The sequence below is a fragment of the Callorhinus ursinus genome, unplaced genomic scaffold (assembly GCF_003265705.2).
Source record: "Callorhinus ursinus isolate GAN/ISIS: 27379988/994484 unplaced genomic scaffold, GSC_fseal_2.0 scaffold10, whole genome shotgun sequence".
NCBI classification, from domain to species: domain Eukaryota; kingdom Metazoa; phylum Chordata; class Mammalia; order Carnivora; family Otariidae; genus Callorhinus; species Callorhinus ursinus.
Window position 1 is genome coordinate 27559152 of NW_027397072.1, and position 18958 is coordinate 27578109.

Genomic DNA, 18958 nt, shown 5'->3' on the forward strand with positions numbered 1-18958 from the left:
CGGCCAGTCAGGGCCTCCTTCCCCAGGCCACGCAGGAGATACAGGACTTGAGAGAGGGAAGAAGTCAGCAGGGATGAGTGACAGGGAAGCCTACTACAAAAAGGAGGGTCAGCACGTCAGAGGAAGAATACTAGAAATGAAGCTAAAAAGTGCACTTGCCTTTGGCAGGTGCATCAGACAAAGGGAAAGCACCGGACCAGTCAGCCACAAGGGGGTTAGGATCATATTTTGCAGTCACTGATTAAAAACATCTTTACGAAAAGAGGAAACCTGGTGTGCTTTCAGAGTAAGGACAGTTAAAAAGGAAAAAACAACAGTGAAAACCCAACCCTAGTAGAGGGGAGAACGGACTCCATTTCCTGCTCTACTGCTGGAGACAGCACTCTGGAGGCATGTCCTGGAACCAGATACGGTTCCCAATCCCATTTCCCTGGGCTGGGGAGCCAGCGAGTGTCTGGAAGGGCAGCTACAGGGACCTTGCTAAACTGCAAACTGGAGTGTTAACTCTTCTGAGAACAGGTAGAAACTCTTGTCTCAAGGGCTCCAGAACAATGAGAGAACGGTTAAATGTGAGCAGAATTTGACGACGGGATTGCCAGTTGGGGTCCCGAGCACTTCTGAAACTTTAGTTTGTGTACAGCTTGGACTTCGGGGTGTCCGTTGTATTCAGTGCTTATTTTCTTAAAATCTGTGCTGCCTTGAAGGGCTAAGAAGATATTTGGCCCCATGCTTATATAAAATATTCCGAACAGAGAGTAAATTTGATTGTGATTATGATCTCACTGATGTCCTGTTAGAATCTTTCTCATTTGGAGCCAAAGTAGAACAATTAAGACATACATGTAAAATGAGCGACCTGATGACAAAAAGCAACACTTTTACTTTGAATGAACAAGCTTGTAATTTATCTCCAAAATACAATGTTTAACAGTTTAAACTTTCTCCCTTGAAATCAGAGATAACAAATAGGTGCTGAGTTTCTGTAAACATCTTTTTCAGGGTTATTTTTTATTAGGTGATTTGCTCTTTGTGGAAATTTTACTTTCACATATTTTAAATACACTTTGCTGCTGTGATTTTTTTTTTTCCTCTTCAGTGATAAGAGGAGTTGAATTGTCCTCTGAGGTAAATGAACTGTGATGAATGGGGCTGTGACAAAACCATGGCACGTAATTATTGAAAGCCGCATCTTACATTTGAGGTTTTTGCATTCAAATAATATTGTCCTTATTCTGATCTTTTCTTAATTAAACTTAGGAGACAGCTGTGGTTAGAACAAAGCTGCTGGCCACCTGTGCCTTTAAATGCTGACCTCATGGCTGGAATGGGCAAGCCTGGCAGAGGGGAGGCCAGGGGAAGCTTATCTGGTCTCCCTTCATGCAACACACTGATTGTGCCTGTGATGTTTGGGAGAAAAGCATCTAGAAAGTGCTTAGAAAGCGATCACGTTCTTGTCTTTGTGCTGACACAGATCTGCAAGGAGTAGAAACTAAGGAGGGCAATGTTTTTGCTTCATATCAATAGCCAGTATCTTAAGAAAGAAGTGGATTTCAAAAGATTAGCTCGCTTGGGAGCTTAGGACAGAGCATGCCTTCTTTATGTTTCCTTCTAAGACTCAAGTCTCAGTGGCAAGCAGAGCTGTTGTGAACAGTTGTGCTGGTTGTGCACTGCTCAACCCTAGAAGATACCATTCACATGGTCATCTGTGAGCACCTACAAAGTGTAGCTGAAGAAATCACTGCCAGGAGAAAGAGCTACTAAGACTATATCTGATTCTGAATAGATCCAGAGGAGAAGGGAAAAGAGTTATTTCAGATTAAGATAAATAGCAATATATAGAAAAATCATAAAACTGAGTCAGGGATCTGAAAAAGCTCAGTTTTGCTTTGTAATAAGTGAATGGAATAATACCATGTTTAGTGTTATTTTAATATTATATAAATTACCTAGAACTTGCTCTTCAAATAGTAACAGATTTAGCAGTATATCTTTATCTCATAACCTTGAGATCTCTACTTCAGAATATTAAGCTAGTTTTTTTAAAGATTTTATTTATTTATTTGACAGAGAGAGAGGCAGAGAGCAGGACAGCGCAAGCAGGGGGCGCAGCAGAGGGAGAGGGAGAAGCAGGCTCCCCGCTGAGCAGGGAGCCCGATGCGGGGCTCGATCCCAGGACCCTGGGATGATGACCTGAGCCAAAGGCAGACGCTTAACCGAATCCACCCAGGTGTCCCTCAAGCTAGTTTTGAACAAATATTAATATAACTTTCTTTGCTTCAAAACTTAAATGAGCAAGGTTAAAATAATATACTTTGAAACCCAATTACCTTTACCCTTATATTTTAATTTGTTTTTAGTAAAAGAAAATACTATATTTTAAGAATTTATCCTCACTTGGTCTTTGGAATATCATTAAATTTTTCTGGACCTCCGTTTCCTCAGCAGAGAAGTGAATGAGAGACTAACCTTACAGGTTACACTGACTGCTTACAGTGTGTTAAATTCCAGGATTGTCCATCATTCTGAAAACATCCAGGTGAGTTCGGCTGAACGCAATAGCGGCATCTAGTGGTGATTACCTCCTATCACGACCACAAATTTCCATGACAAATTGTCTTCCCTAGATTCTGCAGCCTAATAGTAAAAATTTTCTATTCAGGATCATAGAACACGTAAACTAGAAAGGGCCTCAGAGATCAACTAGTTTCCTCATTTTACCAGTTAAAAATAGAAAGGTTAGATGAACTCCAGACAATATATAAAAAAATGTTCTCCTGTATTATTTTTATCTTGACTTTCTTTTGAGGTGAAATTCATATAACATAAAATTAAGCATTTGCAGTTTCCTTTTTATTTTAAGTAGACTCCACACCCAATGTAGAGCCCAAAATGGGGCTCGAACTCACGACCCTGAGATCAAGACCTGAGCTGCTACGAGGAGTTGGACGCTTAGCCGACTGAGCCGCCCAGGCACCCCGTAAAATTATGCATTTTCAAGTGAACAGTTCAGTGGCATTTAGTACATCCACCGTGTTGTACAACCTCCCCCTTATTCTTATGCGCACACTTAGCTCCTATTTTAAAGTAATTCTTACTTGGTTAATGCAAAAAGAGAGAAACCAGTGTATGCCTGATACATGATACTTAGTGATTTTTGCTCTTTGTTGACTTCTTGGATTGTCACTTCAGAGTGATATTTAAAGAGCAGGAAAGAAGAAACAATGGTGTTGGTGTCTTACATTTAGAAAATACGCAGCAGATCAGTTGAGAAAACTAACATGTTGAACTTCCCTCTTGTTTGCCTGTTTATTCTACTGTTCCGTCTTCTATTATCAAACATTAGAGGTTACCTCATTCCCATTTCCTCTGTGATTGCCTGAATGTAAGACTTGAGTGCTGTATTTCCAAAGCCCTGGATGTTTAGAAATGGGGAAGACTCTTCATGCTATCCTTAAGAAATTCATAAGTGATCAATCATTATTTTAGGGTTTTCGTGTGTGGCATGATTTAATACCAATACAAGTGTATACGTTTTGGATCCAGGTTTTAGAAAGCAGAGGGAGCCTCCGCTTTTTGGCATTCATACCCAACAAATCTGTCTCTCCAGGAGAGTCTGGCTAAATAAACAGCAATCTGTTGGAAACGCAGGGAGTGACTGAACTTGGAAGGGCAGCGTTAGGTGACGGCTGGGGTGGGGGAGCTCGGTTGGTCTGTGGCCCATGAGTTTCCTTAGAGCATTAACATTTACGGGAGCCCCGTAATAAACCCTGCCAAGACTTTAGACTTCATTACCTCCCTGTCCTCGACAAGTACAATTTAATTGAACATTAAGCAATTTGATCTCTTTCACCTAATAAATCGAGCAAATTCAATAAACATAAATCCTGCTAATGATGGAGCTGATCCTGGTGGGGCTGAGCTCATCAGCATTCATGGTTATTACTCTCCCTGGAATTTAGTCACAAATGCTTATTGCTGAACTACGTACTTACCTGGGGCTTACGGTCTAGGGAGTGTATTGAATAATTTTCTTTGCAGGGTTTCCAAAGGGCAGCTGCGGAAGAGAACCTGGTTTTGCAGATAGACCACTTTCGGTTTGACTCTCTCAACTAAACTAGGACAAGTTATACGATATCAGAAACAAAAGGAGTTAATTGTGATGGCTTCATAGGGTGTTCTGAGATTTAAATGAAAAATGTACGCAAAAGCCCACAGCACCTGACGCGTGGGAACTTAATCGTCCATGTGAGCTCACTTTCTTTTTTGTCTACTGTTCCTGAAAAAGGGATCTAGAGTAGCCAGCATTTACATGGTACTTTTTTTGTTTCACTAAAGCTTTCTTACCCATTCTGTATGCCTGTGACTCTGAGTTACCTTCCTTCTCCTCTTCACCGACTTGGCCTCCGTCCTATAGAGGCTCACCTCCAAGGTGAGCCTTCCCCCAGCTCTTCCTGGATGGCTGTCGTCCTGACCTTCTCTGTGGTCCTAGTCAACTGTTGCACATGTCACCGTGTATGCACCTGTGTTCACAGCGTCATTATGACCTTCCTCTCTTCCAGATCCCACCCTGCCCATAATTATTCTCTGTGTCTGGTGGAATGAGTGAGAATAAGTCAGTCACGGAATGAAACAATGGCTTGCCTTTAATAGCGCAAAGGCAGGTACCCTAATCCTGTTGAGCAGATGAAGCTCAAAAAAAATGGGTCCAGTCCAAGGAACTAAAAAAGTGGCAGAGCAGCACTAGGACCCAAGACCTTTGACTCCGGGTCCTTTTTCTTTTTAGTATACCCTGTTTTCTCTCACAGCTCAGCAAGTTTTAATATCTGGGAAGCAGGGTTACAGCCTCTTCCCCGGGCTCTGCGGGAAAAAGCTTTTTTCCTGAGCAGAGCGTAAGTAGAGAGAGACCCACCCCACCCAGGGTGTGGCGTGGCCAGTAGAAGGCTCGCACACGGTCCTTTATCATCGCTGCCGGATGGCATTTTCTCTCCGTGGTGACTGTGTTTCTGATCTCAGAGCTTTTGCCAACCGCAGTCACAAACGCCTGTTGATTTTGCTGGCTCAGCACGCGCCGGCGGAAATACTCATTTCATCCTCCCTGTCCTCTCCGTTCATTTCCTGCTTGTGCATTTGTGTTTTCCAAACACCACCGTCGATCAGCGATATGTATGGAAGGCTCTAAGAAAAACACCCAGTCTAGCAATTTGAGCAAAATGTGTCCCGTTTTACTTCATGCTGAAGAATCGGTCTTTGGTTCTTCTCTATTTGAAAATATTGCCCTTCAAACTTCAGAGCCCCGAGTTTTTAGCTGTGATTGTGTGGACAATGAAATGCAGCCTCTTCTTCATTTCTCAAAGCAGCTGACTTTAATCTGTCTCAGGACTAAAACTTCACCTCCCCGTCTCCTCACATGTCAGAGTCACACTGTGACATGTGACTGTCCAGACCAGCCCTGCAGATGGGTCTGTCATCAGGAAGGGAGATTTCCTGCCAGGATATAGTAATGTGCTTCCCATTGCTGCTGACAGCAGAGGCCCCAGACCCATTGGCTCCAGGGGGTAATTTTTAAACTCCTTTTTTTTTTTTTCAATTTAAAATTAAAATCAAAGCAGCACCATCTGTCATAGGAATCTGCCATGCCAGGGAAAAGAGTGTGATCAATGGCCTGGATCTTGTTTAGACCACATCGTGACGGTGTCCCACACCATCCCATGTGTGTCTTTCATAGCTTTGATCAAGAGCTTAGCATTTGTCCTTGGGGAGGTGGAGAATGCATTGAGGGGGGGAGGCTTTGAGGTGTGAATATTTCCAGTTTCTGTTCATTTCACATTCGTATTGGGCTAGATCCTGGATGAACACATTGTATGGTGGCTCAGAAATGGTATTTGCCTCATAAAGTATAAGCTTTGCTAAGCAACACTGTTCCTTTGCATCGATGCCCAGGCAACGAGGCATTTAATCGTTGTTGATGTGTTTAAGTGAAGGGTGTTTTAGAGAAGGGACAGTATGTGTTCATCCCCACACGTTGAGCTAGGAGAAATGGAGAGCTGAGAGAGTCCCATGTGCTCTCATGGGAAGTCATGGAAATAGTTCAGGGATCTGCTTTTCCTGGGTTCTGTCCCCTCCGCCCACCACAGTTCACAAGGGGGACACCTCACTGTGTCCCCAAGCTGGAGTGTAGCCAGGTCCCAGCCCTATGGATAACCAAGGCCATGCACCTCCTAGCTAGAATGGGCTCTGGCTGTGCCTTGGGGCACACAGCAGGTGCTAGAAATGTGCCCGTGCCCAGTTCCTGAAGAGGATGCCTTGCTGAAGACTCAGAAAATTCTGTGATACTCCACTTGCTCCCCTGGAAGGGGATGAGAGGCCCGTCTACTCGAGACCTCTCGAAAGGTTTAAAGTAAGGCATATACTAAGAGTTGTTGGATGTCAGTCTCCCTTCTTCTTTGAGTGCTGTTGATTTGGTGCTCTCACTGCCTGACCGAGTAATTCAGTGTGTCAAGGCAGTAAATGATTTGGTCCCTTGTTGTTTGACATGAGGTCCATGAAGACATCTTCCTGTGTTAACTGAGCGAGAGTTTCCCTCCATGTATTTAAAAATTCCAAGTCATCTTGAAAGAATATTTAAAAACATCTAGAGTGTGCTTTATTGCTCTTAATTCGCTACACACTTCTTTTACCTTTTGCTGACACTGAAAATTATTCTTTTACTGTCTTTGAAAATCCTTCTTTATTTGCACATGTTCAGTAGGGACTTAGTGATTTTAACCTCAGATAAATTGGAACCTTCATTTTCTTGGTGATTCAAAATTTATGAACAGTTCTATAACGCTATCCCATTTTCATACATCAGTAACACAGAGGTAGACAAATGAGAATTGTTACCCCCATGTGACAGATACGGAAACTGAGGCCTGCCCCACATTGCTAAACTGGAAAGTAAGTGGACCAACCAGGACTTGAGCCCCAGCTTCTGCCTCCGGCAGAGCCCGTGTTCCTCCCCTTCCCTGACGCTCACTTCACCCTTGACCCTGGCCAAGAATGAGAGTAGATGTGCACTTTGGGAGGGGCAGCGTGGATGGATTAGGGTAGGCCCGTCCATGCTCCCAGAAAATAACCCAAAATGCACGTCCTGGTGATGATGGGAATATAGCACATCTCAAATACGAAAGAGTGTACATTTAATGCAGAAATCCTGTTCTGATAACTGACCAAGACTGTTTTGAAATTTGGACTGTTTAATGTGCAAGAGAAAGTAAAGCAGCAAAGGACAGTAAGTTCTAGAATCCCAAAAATGCATAGCTGAGGAAGAAAGGGCAGGGAAAGAGGATTTGGTGGGTCCCACCGCCCCCCCTCCATCCTTTCCTCTGCTCCCCTTTACCAGCCTGGGTCCAGTTAGAAGGCTGCCTTAGGAACCGCTTGGTAGTCCCCAAACACAGCTTCCAGCTTGCTTTCTTGCTGCCTTCGGGCAAGCTCTTTAAAATAAATCCCAAATACATTTTGTGGCAAAGTAAACCCTACTTGTCTTCTTAAGTTCAGGTCAGGTGCCGTTTGTTCCAGAAAGCTTTTCCTCCTCTTCAGTCTCCTATTTGGGCCCCTCCTTTTGCAGTGTTAGATGATGAGAGCTTGGAGGGGAGGCACCAGCTCATTTCACGGTGGAGGAGCGCTGGTCTAGGGGAAGACCCAGGCCTACGGGCCAGGCTGCCCCGGACGGCCCTATGTCATTGGACAGCTCGGGACCCTCAACTGTCTCAGCAAGGCCTCCCGCCAGGCAGACGTCAGATAGGACCATGCTCAGCCCCCTCTGGATTTAGTCTTTCAAAATAAGAGCATGACTTTATTTTTAATATCTGGATCACAGCCGTTGCTTGGATATAAAATACCGAACAAGCTCCCTTTCGGATGTACAATGAACATATAGAATAAAGTCAGGAGAGGAAATGAGCTCAGCTCTTGAAACTTGTAAACATTTCAGCAATCTTGCTCTCACAGGGAAATCCTTAATTCTTTTTCAAACTTGAAGCAGGACTGACAACCATTTCTATTCTCTCTGCTTTCAGTTGTGTATGAATTTGGGGGTGGGGAGGAGTCGAGGATCTTTTTCCAGGTTCAGCTATTTTCCTAATGAAATTAGTATTTCTTCTGAAATGTGTCGTGCAGAAGTGTTGGGGTATCTGGGGTCCGTATGCTCTTCCTGGAATGCTCCCACACCAGGAGAATTTGAGGAAGGGGCAACCATAATCCTACCTGTCCAGGTTCTTTTCTGGCCTTACGCTTCCTCTGTGCAACTCCAGGAGACAATTGTGTGAGTCTTTGTGCATGCATGTGCGTTCGTGCACGTGCACACACGCACCTTTGCCTCCTTTAAGTGGGGGTGGGGGGTGAGAGCAAGCCTGAGAGTTCAGAGCTCACACTATTGCCCTAGTGCGTTTCTTTAGTTTCATACGTCACAGGAGGAAACAGAAGAGAGGAAAATTCCCCCCAATCTGCGGTCCAGGCAAGTGTGGCTGTTGGCCTTGTGTGACTGTCCATCCAGTCCTGGGGCCTCCAGACTGGAATCCCCAGTTCTGGCAGAGCTCCTGAAGTCTGGGGAGCCCCAGGATTTTCGCCATCTGCTAGATAAATCCTTGGGCAGTATATTTCCATGCAACATGTATCAGAACACAAAGCTACCCCGTCTAAAGCTTTCTTCTCTAGACCTTGCCCCATAACTCTGCTCCGAAACTCAAGCAAGAGCCTAGGACTACGAAATGCCTTGAAAGCTCAGTAACCCCAGAACATCGGGAAAACCAAGATCCCAAGCGCTGGCTGGGTCCTGTGAGGAGACAACAGGAGAGTTTAGAAGAAGGTGGCTGTGGGGCTGACCCAGCTTAGACTAGGAATATGGCCTCTAGAAAGTGGTAACTGCAGAAGCATCTGTGGTGCAGAAGAGGTAAAGGCGAGAATTTCAAAGGAGCTGAGACAGGTAGGAGAGGCAGAATGTTCAGTGTGCGCACTGGACCTTCATTCCTGAGTTCAAATTTGCCAACGCCACACACCAGCTGTCACTTAACCACTGCTTCCGCTTCCTCATCCATAAAATGGAGGTGATAATGGTGTCTCTTCATAGGGTGGTGCGAGTGTTTTAGTGCCTTAATGTGTAGTAAGTGCTTAGAACGGTACCTGGCAGAGAGGAAGCATCCTACGACTGTTAGTACTCCTATTGCTCCTACTGTTACTACACTCTTACAATCATCCTCATCGTCACTGAAATACCGTGTTCACCCCGACCAGGCCTAGAGGGTAGAATTAGAATAGTTCTAATACTGGCATCGTTGCTCGGTTGTGTCATTTCGGGATCACCCGAGGTACGTCTTTTCTGTCTCTTCTGAGTGAAAAATGTACCTGTCTGTAAGAATGTGACTCTTCCTTTATGGCGATAACACCTGGTGGTTGCAGATAAAGTCATTCTTCCAGAACGCCTACAGCCCTCTGAACGCTGCCTCATTTTGCTGTTCCTTACTCTCCTGGAACACGTTCTGCCAAATGTTCAGCTGCTGTGTTTGGTCTCGTAGACCAAGTGTAGAATCTTAGTTATGCTATCCAGCATTTCACTGTGTGGGGGTGAATGCAGCTCCCGTAAAGAGTCTGGAGACGAGTCTCGCATCAGTCGTGCACACATGTGGGAGACAGGGCGTGTGGTGGACAGGGCCCTGGCCAGTGCCTGGTGCTCTGAGCTGGGAGGGGGTGTGTCCGGGTGCCAGCAAACAGCCATGACGTCTCACACTCCTTGTCATTTCCTTCTCAGATGACTATGCCCAGCTGTGTAACATCCCCGTCACGGGACGCCGGCGCCCATATGGACGGGATGCCTTGGTCGACTTCAGCGAACAGTATGCTCCGGAAGCTGATCCCTACTTTATTCAGGACCGTAAGCAAAACTTTTCAGTTATGTTGAAGCTAAATTATGGTTAAAGATTACTCAGTGATTCTCAGAAGGTAGCCCCTGGGAATTTGTCAGAAATGTAAGCTTTTGGGCCCCACTCTAGACCTGCTGAATGGCAACCTGAGGTGAGACCCAATAGTTTCACCAGCCCTCTGCGTAAGGCTTATGCATGCTTGAGTTTGGGAGATATTGGATCAAATTATTGGCATGCTGGTGGGGATGCTGTTATGTTTACTTTCTTTAAAGTAAAAAAAAAAAAGATCTTCTAATATCCATAACAAAATCATTTTTTACTCATTACATTGTGGTCTAATATAAGGGGCAGGGTTTTCTTGAAAGCCTGGTTATAATTGCCATCGTTTTTCACACAAGCAAATGACATGTTAACTGTGCCAAGTTGATCTTTACAGATATTTTAGAGTGGGAGGTCAAAAAAATTGCGCTTCTGGTCAGAAATTGTTAGAATCCACTCGTGGCAGACCTTACTAAGTAAGGAATGATGCATGCCGGCTTCTGCGGGACTTGCAGGCAGAGTTTTTTCTGTGGAAAGTGGAGTGTGCCTATGTGAACCCTGATCCCATTTAGGAAAAAAAAATGTCTGATGGTTAACGGGAGTGTCTTGGATAAGGAAGCCATACAAGCTAAAGGTTTCTCTGGGGGAAGCCACAGCTTCTCAAATTCCAAATGCAGTCTTGGTAAAGAATAGGTTGCCTCACTTCTAGAATGGGAATAGGGAAATGCGGATTCTGGGCTGCCTCGTCTGCATCTACCAGAGGCGCCCTCCTTGCAGTGGGCAAAGCCACACCAGATTTTCAAGGCAGGGAATCCCTGCAGACCAGGGAGTTAGAGTTAGGACTTTGGAGACACCGCTCAATTACAAACTACAATAAAACCTCTTCTTTCTTTGGGCCCTGTTACCTGTGAACAAAGCACACTAGCCGTGACCTGGTTCCTGAGGAGCAACCCAAGCTTTGTGGCTACATTTGGAGCAACTTCAACTCTGAGTCAAAGGGTGTTTCCTTCGTTCCCTTCCCTTCCCGTTCTTTTCCTTGCCTACCTTTGGTTTTTTGATGGATGCATAAATGGATCATTCAGCAGAATTAAGAGCGCTTCAAAATCTACGTGAAAACAGCGTTGTATCAGTCTAGCCAAGTTGATTAACACACACCTGTGTAACCCTTACCCAAGCGTAGAACTTTAGCAGCATCCAGAAGACCCCCTGAAGCCCTTTCCCAGCCAGGGCCTCTCCCCTCCCCCCGCCCCAAGGATAACCACTCTCCTAACTTCTAATACCTTTGATTATTGCTTTTAATCCACAGCATACAACCGTGCACTACTTCATGAAATGTGTCTAAATACACTGACAGGTATAAGACTGTGCACTTACAATTTCTACACTTACCTATGAATATGTTACAGGTCAATGGACATTTACCTTTAAAAAAATGAAAAGGGAGGAGAGATATTAAGGTTGAAAGAAAGCCCAGCTTGCCTGCCCCATAAATCCAAAATAACAGGTTAAGTCTATACTCAACTGTGGCACAATCGTGCGGCTCCTATGTACAGCCCCTATCACCTTAGATAGAGTCCAGATTCCAGGAATTTTCCTGCTGAAATGTTCTGGCTTGTGTACCTTTTTTTTTTTTTTAACACTGACGTTGCTGTAAAACTCTTTTTTTAATTCATTACAAATGTTAAGAAATAAACATGTTGGTGTCACATCAGTTTCCTTTTTAGGAACATAGGAAGCTGAGAAGCAAATCTTAGACCTTGAGCTTTGACTACGTCAATGGCCTTTAAACTTAACTACAGGTTACAAGAAATGGTTCCTACTTCCCAGACCAGGAGCAAGGACTTTCTGGCCCTAAAGAAATGATCATATTGGGTAGATAGTAACACAGAGGGAGGGCTGAGGTTTCTTATCTCCTGACTTCTGCTTATTTAAGAAAATTGAACTGAGAGCTGGGGGTGCCTTTAGTTAAGGCACTATTTTATAAAAGTAGAAACTCCTAGAGCAGAAATCAGGTTTTTCTTATACAGGCCTAGGGAGTAAAGTTTTTAGACTTTGCAGGTCTGCAAAAGGCTCTGCAGGCCTACTCAGCCCTGCTAGGATATCACGAAAGCGGCCGCAGACAGCATGTCAGTGCATGGGTATAGGTGTGTTTCAATAAAACTTTATTTACAGAAGTAGGGAGCCAGCCACATTTGCAGTGGGGGCTGTACTTTGCTGACTCCTGGAGAAGTATTTTCGGGCGCCTACTTGAGGTGTGTGTGTAGGAGTTTTCAAAATTTAATTCCATGTTTAAATTTCTGTAATAATAGAAATTTTTAGTAGTTATAAAGTCAAAATAATTTTGCCATAGTACCTGGAATTTGAAAATATTTTCGTAGATTAAGACTTCGTTCTCTTAAGTATTTCTCAGACTGGATTGGGGGCCCTAGTGACATAGTCTGGATGGCCTTTCATTTTCTCTTTTTCCCCTTTCAAAATTTTTAAAAGGGCCTGTCATGGATGTGTTAATTTTTTAAAATCACTTTGACTTACACCTTGCAGCCCTGCCTAAGCAGTGATATTTTGCTGCCCCCTGCAGTTCCACTGGAGAATTACTTCAGAGGCCAGAGAGAGAGTTATGGCCATATTTTGAATTTTTTTTTTTTTTAAAGCTGATACGTGATGAGGTTCAGAAGTGGGGGATGGGGTTGAGCCCACATCAACAGCGTGTCTGTGTCACCGTGGATTTATATTTGCAACTTTTCTCTCTAGAAAGAGAGCTAAACACACTTGATGTCTGTTTGATCTCTTTTTACATTCATAAACCCTAGCTCTAAATCAGTTTAAAGATATCTAAGCTATAAAAAGAGCAAAACAAGGACTTCTTTGTTTCCCTAAGAAAAATATTTCTGGCTTTCTAAGCACAAGTATGATGTACTTTTCTCATTTATCAGGATGTTTCAAGTCCCTTTCACTGTCTTTATCCTTTGATCTCCCGAGAGCCCTTTTGTAAGGCTTATATTCCAAAGCTAGAGCAAACAAACAGATTTTACAGGGCAAGACCAGCCTGGCTTTTCACTGCTTTTTGGGGAACTCCAAGGGAAAACCACCGCCTGAAATTCCCATGGATCTTCCCAGCAGATGTCTGCCGCACTGTGATAGTGACTTCCAGGGGTTCCGTCCTGAAAGTTGTGCTGCCACTTGCCCTACTGAGAACTCAGGAAATTTGGGATTTTAGATAAACACTTCTATTCAGTAAGGACAAGACCAAAACCATACGTTAGCATTTTTTGTGATTTTAATATAGAATATCGGAATTCAAGATGTGGGGCTGCTCATGCACAATATATACAAAGTTTTTAATATCATGTGCTTAATGTAGTGTACAGATATATTCAGCCTGAAATTTTACTGCTAACTTTAAGGCGTCTGAAATAGGTGTCTGAAATATGTATATATGATGAACCATAACCTTAATATATAGTTTTAAAAGATGGTGTAAGAGCCTGCAAATGTCTTTTTTTTTTTTAAGATTTATTTATTTTATTTGAGAGAGAGTGCAAGCAGAGGGGAGAGGCAGAGGGAGAGAGTCTTCAAGCAGACACCCTGCTGAGCACGGAGCCCGACATGGAGCTTGATTCCACGACCCTCAGATCGTGACATGAGCCAAAATCAAGAGCTGGCCACCCAACTGACTGAGCCACCCAGGCGCCGCAGAGGCTGCAAATTTCTAACCTAGCTCCTCTCTTCCCCTTTCCAGGTTTTTTAAATAGCTTTGAGGAGTTGCAGGCTGAAGAATGTGGCATCCTCAATGGGTGTGAGAATGGCCGTTGCGTGAGGGTGCAGGAAGGTTACACCTGTGACTGCTTCGACGGGTATCACTTGGACATGGCCAAGATGACCTGTGTTGGTAAGGATGATGTGTGTCCCATGGCAGATTATTCTTGCCTCACATCCCCTGTGGCCAGATCTCATATAGTCGAGGACATTTAAGATAGATCTACAGTATCGGTTTGGGAAGAGGAGAGAAGTTCTGGAGAGGGACGGTGGTGATGGTTGCACAACAGTGTGCATCTTCGTTATGCTATCCCTTTAAAAGTGGCTAAAATGGCCGATTTTATGTTTTGTATATTTTACCACAATTTTAAAAAATAACACGAATAGCTCATTTAAGAGCTCATATAGTGATACGTCGGGAAGAAAGGACAGAATGTTCCAGGTAATCAGTTTGACTCTTCTAAATTCAGCTTTTGACTCTGTAGCAAGTAATGTTTTCCCCCAGTACCTGACACTGGCATAGGGAGTGTAAATGTCTGAAAAAAACATAACTCTGGTGGTAATCATTCTGGAGAACGTTCCTCCTAAACCTCCCTCTCCCTCTCTGTCTCTCGCATGACCATCCCTTCTATTTTTAAAAGACTGATAAGCATGCATTTGTTCTTCCTCGTATGACCCGTGCCACCTTCTAGAGCCTGGCCCTTGAATTACGGTTTTTTTTTCCTATTTCTGTGTCTCTTCTACTCCCTCCGGCAGCAGCCCCCCTTCCCCACTTCAGTCTGGTGGGTGGGTCTGGAAAAGAGGTAAACCTGGGTTATTACAGGTGTTGGGAGTACGTTTCTTTTCTGTGGAAAGAAACCTACGAAGGTAACTCGAGCCTTTCCAGAGGCTGCCTCGAGGGCTGTCCACTCACTTGTTTGGCTCTTTCTTCGGTGTATTCCTGTCGACAAATCTGAACGGTTTTTCTGTACCTGCAGAAGGGAACTTAGAAGTAGGAAAGTTCTCCCAGCTTTCTTGAGTTTTGACTATAAAATGTCAAGCCAGCCAAATGTTCATGTTGCTTTAAATAACAGGGAAGAAAATTCTAGAACCTCTGGGACCTAGAAAGTTGTATTTATCTTGCGTGTGATTGCAACAGACAGTAGTGAGAAAGACTATCCAGTTTACTGGGGGGAAAGCAGAGAACCGCCCGACTGTGTCCAGGCCGGATGCCTTGATGCCTGGGGTAAGCTGTAGGTTACATTTCCTCTCAGAGTCATAGGAGAGCTTGTTTACCTGCATGGTTTGGCTTCTTGCAGATGTAAACGAATGTGATGAGTTGAACACCCGTATGTCTCTCTGCAAGAATGCCAAGTGCATCAACACTGAAGGCTCCTACAAGTGCCTATGTCTGCCCGGCTATGTACCTTCTGACAAGCCCAACTACTGCACTCCGTTGAATACCGCCTTGAATTTAGAAAAAGACAGTGACCTGGAGTAAAAGAGAATCTACATAACCGAAGCCCGTATACTCTGCACTGTGTAAAGGGGAAGAGAGAGATGTATTATACTTGAGACATTGCACCGAACCCGGAATGTCAGAAATACGGAAACATCGCGGAGTTGTGCGTCCTCGGGAAGAGGGTGAGAGGATCCAGTGTGAGCCTGACTGGTGTGACAGACCAAATGGACGTTTCTCTGAAAAACCAGTATATATAGTCTGTTCATATGTAAAATTCAGTGGAAAAGAGGCGGAACAGTGCTGTTATTTTAAACAGAAGGTTGTATTATGATGTTTTTGTTTTGTTTTGTTTCTACTATTGCTTGATTAAATTCGGCATTTAAATAGTGGTGGAAATATTTTATATAATTTTCATTTTTTGGTTGTGCAGTTCCTTGGCTACTGTTTTTCTTCAGATTTTTTTTTTTCATTCTCAAGTGCACAAGTCTTTGATAAAATATTGTTAAACTGTATTATAAGTATTGTTACACAGGGTTATGTTATTCCTGGTCTGGAGCATTTTTAAAATCCACACTGTCTGTCCTGTGGAGCAGGCCGTGATTTTTGTTTCAAAACTTTTATACACATTTGGAGGAAAGTACTTTATATTTACGGTGTATTGTCTGATTTTAATGTCCATTCTTAGCCAAGCTGCTAGTAGGCATCAATTGGATCCTTTCCTGCATTGAAATGGAAGAACTAATGAGCTTACGTTAGTATTGTAATTGTGTAAAGTAAGCCCAGCAAAATTTTTGGAAAACTTGATGATCCCACCGTATTTACCATTGTATGTTAAAGCAAAATAAATCACCATTTTTTTAGAAAAAAAAAATTCTACCGGAGAGTAACTGTCAGTGAGTATCTGTGTATAAGTTGTATCCCCTCCCTCATTTATTTTTACAAGTGGTTCTCTAGTAATGTAAAGTCTTTTACAGGTTAATTATTAAATCTGTTAGATATTGTTAGAGACTGAATTGTGTCCCCCCTCCCCAAATTCATATGTTGATGTCCTAACCCCTCAGGACCTCAGAATGTAACTGTATTTGGAGACAGGGTTTTTAAAGAGTACTTAAGGTTAAATGAGGTCTTTGGGGTGGGCCCTAACCTGATATGACTGGTATACTTATAAGAAGAGGAGATGAAGACAGACACACAGACGAAAGAGCATATGAAGACCCAGGGAGAAGACAGCCATCTCCAAGCCAAGCGAAGAGGCCTCGGAAGAAATCAGCCCTGCAGTACCTTGGTCTCAAACTGCTAGCCTTCTGAATTATAAGAAAATCAATTTGTGTTTAAGCCACCCAGTCTGTGGTCTTTCGTTAATGCAGCCCTGGCAAACGGTGCAGGTACAGATCACAGATGGATATCACAGGAACAGGGAAAACTGCTTTCGAGGTTCTAGTCCCTGCTTAATAGCCAACTGTAGTTACGCAATTGTTAAAGTGAGTTTCAGGATCCATTTTTTTACTTCATAAAAGCATCTGAGTTTAAAGAAAAGCAATGAAACTATGTATAAGGATACCCAGCAGATAATCTCGTGTAACGTTTTCCCGAAATACAGGACTTTGGTTTCTAATACCTGTAGAAGGAAGAATAATGGGATATCAAAGATGTCCATGTCGTCTTCCCTAGAGCCTGTGAATATGTTGCTGTATGTGACAAATGGAAATTAAGGTTGCTAATCAGCTGCCTTAATAGGGAGGTTATCCAGGTAGGCCCAGTGTAATCACAAGTGTGGAAGAGGGAGATAGAAAAGGAGAGTCTGGGAGGAGGTGTGAGATGCAGGTGAGAAAGATGTCCCTGCTGTGCTGACCTTAAAGGCAGAAGAAGAGGCAAGAGGGTATGAGCCATGGAATGTGGCTAGCTTCTAGAAGCTGGAAGAGGGAAGGTACCATTCTCCCCTAGAGCCTCCAGAAAGCACAACTCTCTTGACACCTTGATTTCCAGCCAGTAACATGGACCCGCTTCTAACTGTTGAACAGTGAGATGAGAAGTGTGTGTTATTGCAAGCCATTAAACTTGCAATAATTGGTTGAAGCAGCGACAGAAATCTAAAACAATACTCAAACATCATAAAATGGATCTCTCAACATTTTCAACCAGCGTTTATATATAGGAGAAACTTACATTGAAATCCCCAAAACTCAGCACAAGCATTTTAAATAAAATGACTTGTTGGCGCAGGTCTTGAATTATATTCCAAATGTTAGCATAGTTGCAATCATCACGATGTTTGAAAGCCCCAAGACTCTCAACGAGGTGGATATGCACTTGGATGTTGCTGACCAGCTGACGTGATTGTTTTCAATGCATTTCCACAATGCTTTCCATGTCTGTCTACCCATTATTTTTACCTAGTTTTGTACACATCTCCCCAAAAACATTTTGTTTTTTGTAATAATGTACAGTTCTTTTTAGCTCCTTCCAGTAGTTACTGCAATTTTACTTTCAATACCTATTGTCCTCAAAACCACAGGTTTAGGATTCTGTGCCAGTGGTTCTAATTCATTGGCCATGAAGACACAGGCGCATAATGCAGCGCATTCTGATCATTACACTGGTTATATAATCTTTTATGCTAATACATGTATTTTCCAGCTGCCTGAGTCAGAGTCCAGCCATAGAATGAGTCTGCTTACCTTAAAAGGCCAACAATAACATTCTCTTCTTTTGTCATAAAAATCAAACTCTGTTCCAGAAACACTAGACCTGGCTATCTGATGGAAACTTATGTAATTTGAAGTTATGTTCTTGAAATCTGCCCTGTTAGTCAAAATGAGCACTAAATACAAACCTAGCAAACCAAGCCCTTAAACATATCAGAGGTGTTTTATACAATTTCATCCACAGTCCTCTAAAAAAATGCTTTTATGTTCGAAAGAATACCATAATTTAGCTTTAATATTTTTACACACAAAGGACTTTCTTACTCTAAAATGTACTTGAATTTTCCTGGGGGATCTTAATGTCATCATATTGGCAGAAATGACAAATCCAATATGCTTAAAAATGAGGTTCATGAACATTTCATTTGGGTCAACAGTGCAAGAAAACAACATGCATGTCAGTGTTCTACATTCCTCCTTGTGCAGACAAGCCAGAACCATGGATTTAGGAATTGTTCTAATACCAGCATTAAAATATTATGATTCTAACACACTCTTCACCTTTCAAATAGGAATGACTTAATGTACTGGCACATCTGTGACTGATCAAATCTTTGGTAAGAAGAGAACATTGGCTGTCATTGATCGGTGTCACAGGGATGGGGAATCATAATTAGGAGAAAACTCTAAGGGGAAGACATCATCTGCAAAGTGCAGGAATAAACCACAGTCCGAGAAGACAAAAGACACCTCAGGGGAAAGAGTTCCTTCATTTTGGATAAAACATAATCATCACAGGAATATGAGATTCCTCTAACCAACTTTTCCCTCTCTTTGAGAGTATGGGATGGCCACCACTGGAGGAAGAAATTATCTTCCAAATCATTTATGAAGAGGATTTTTCTTTTTATCGTGACTCTGAGTATAACTAGAGCTATCTCGTGATGAGACACAGAATATTCAATAGGACACTGATAATCTGTCTTGACGCCCCACGCTCCCAACACACACACATACATGAGAATTCACTGAAATTTGGGACACCTGGGCGGCTCGGTTGGTTAAGCATCTGCCTTCGACTCAGGTCATGTTCCAAGGGTCTTGGGATCGAGTCCCGGGTCGGGCTCCTTGCTCAGCAGGAAGCCTGCTTCTCCCTCTGCCTGCAGCTCCTCCCGCTTGTG

The 18958-nt window shown here is 43.2% G+C and overlaps 1 protein-coding gene across 12 annotated transcripts in view; it reads left to right on the plus strand.

Moving 5' to 3' along the window:
• LTBP1 (latent transforming growth factor beta binding protein 1) overlaps nucleotides 1-15518 on the plus strand; it is a 387020-nt gene extending 371502 nt beyond the window's left edge. For 11 of the 12 annotated variants that reach the window (XM_073897253.1, XM_073897250.1, XM_073897249.1 and 8 more), the window contains 3 exons: nucleotides 9785-9907; nucleotides 13675-13824; nucleotides 14990-15518. In XM_073897253.1, coding sequence (XP_073753354.1) covers nucleotides 9785-9907; nucleotides 13675-13824; nucleotides 14990-15171 — 455 coding nt within the window. In that variant the 3' untranslated portion in view covers nucleotides 15172-15518. The remainder of the gene's footprint in view (nucleotides 1-9784; nucleotides 9908-13674; nucleotides 13825-14989) is intronic. The other variant, XM_073897251.1, reaches the window with a different exon arrangement.
• Nucleotides 15519-18958: the final 3440 nt, after the last annotated feature.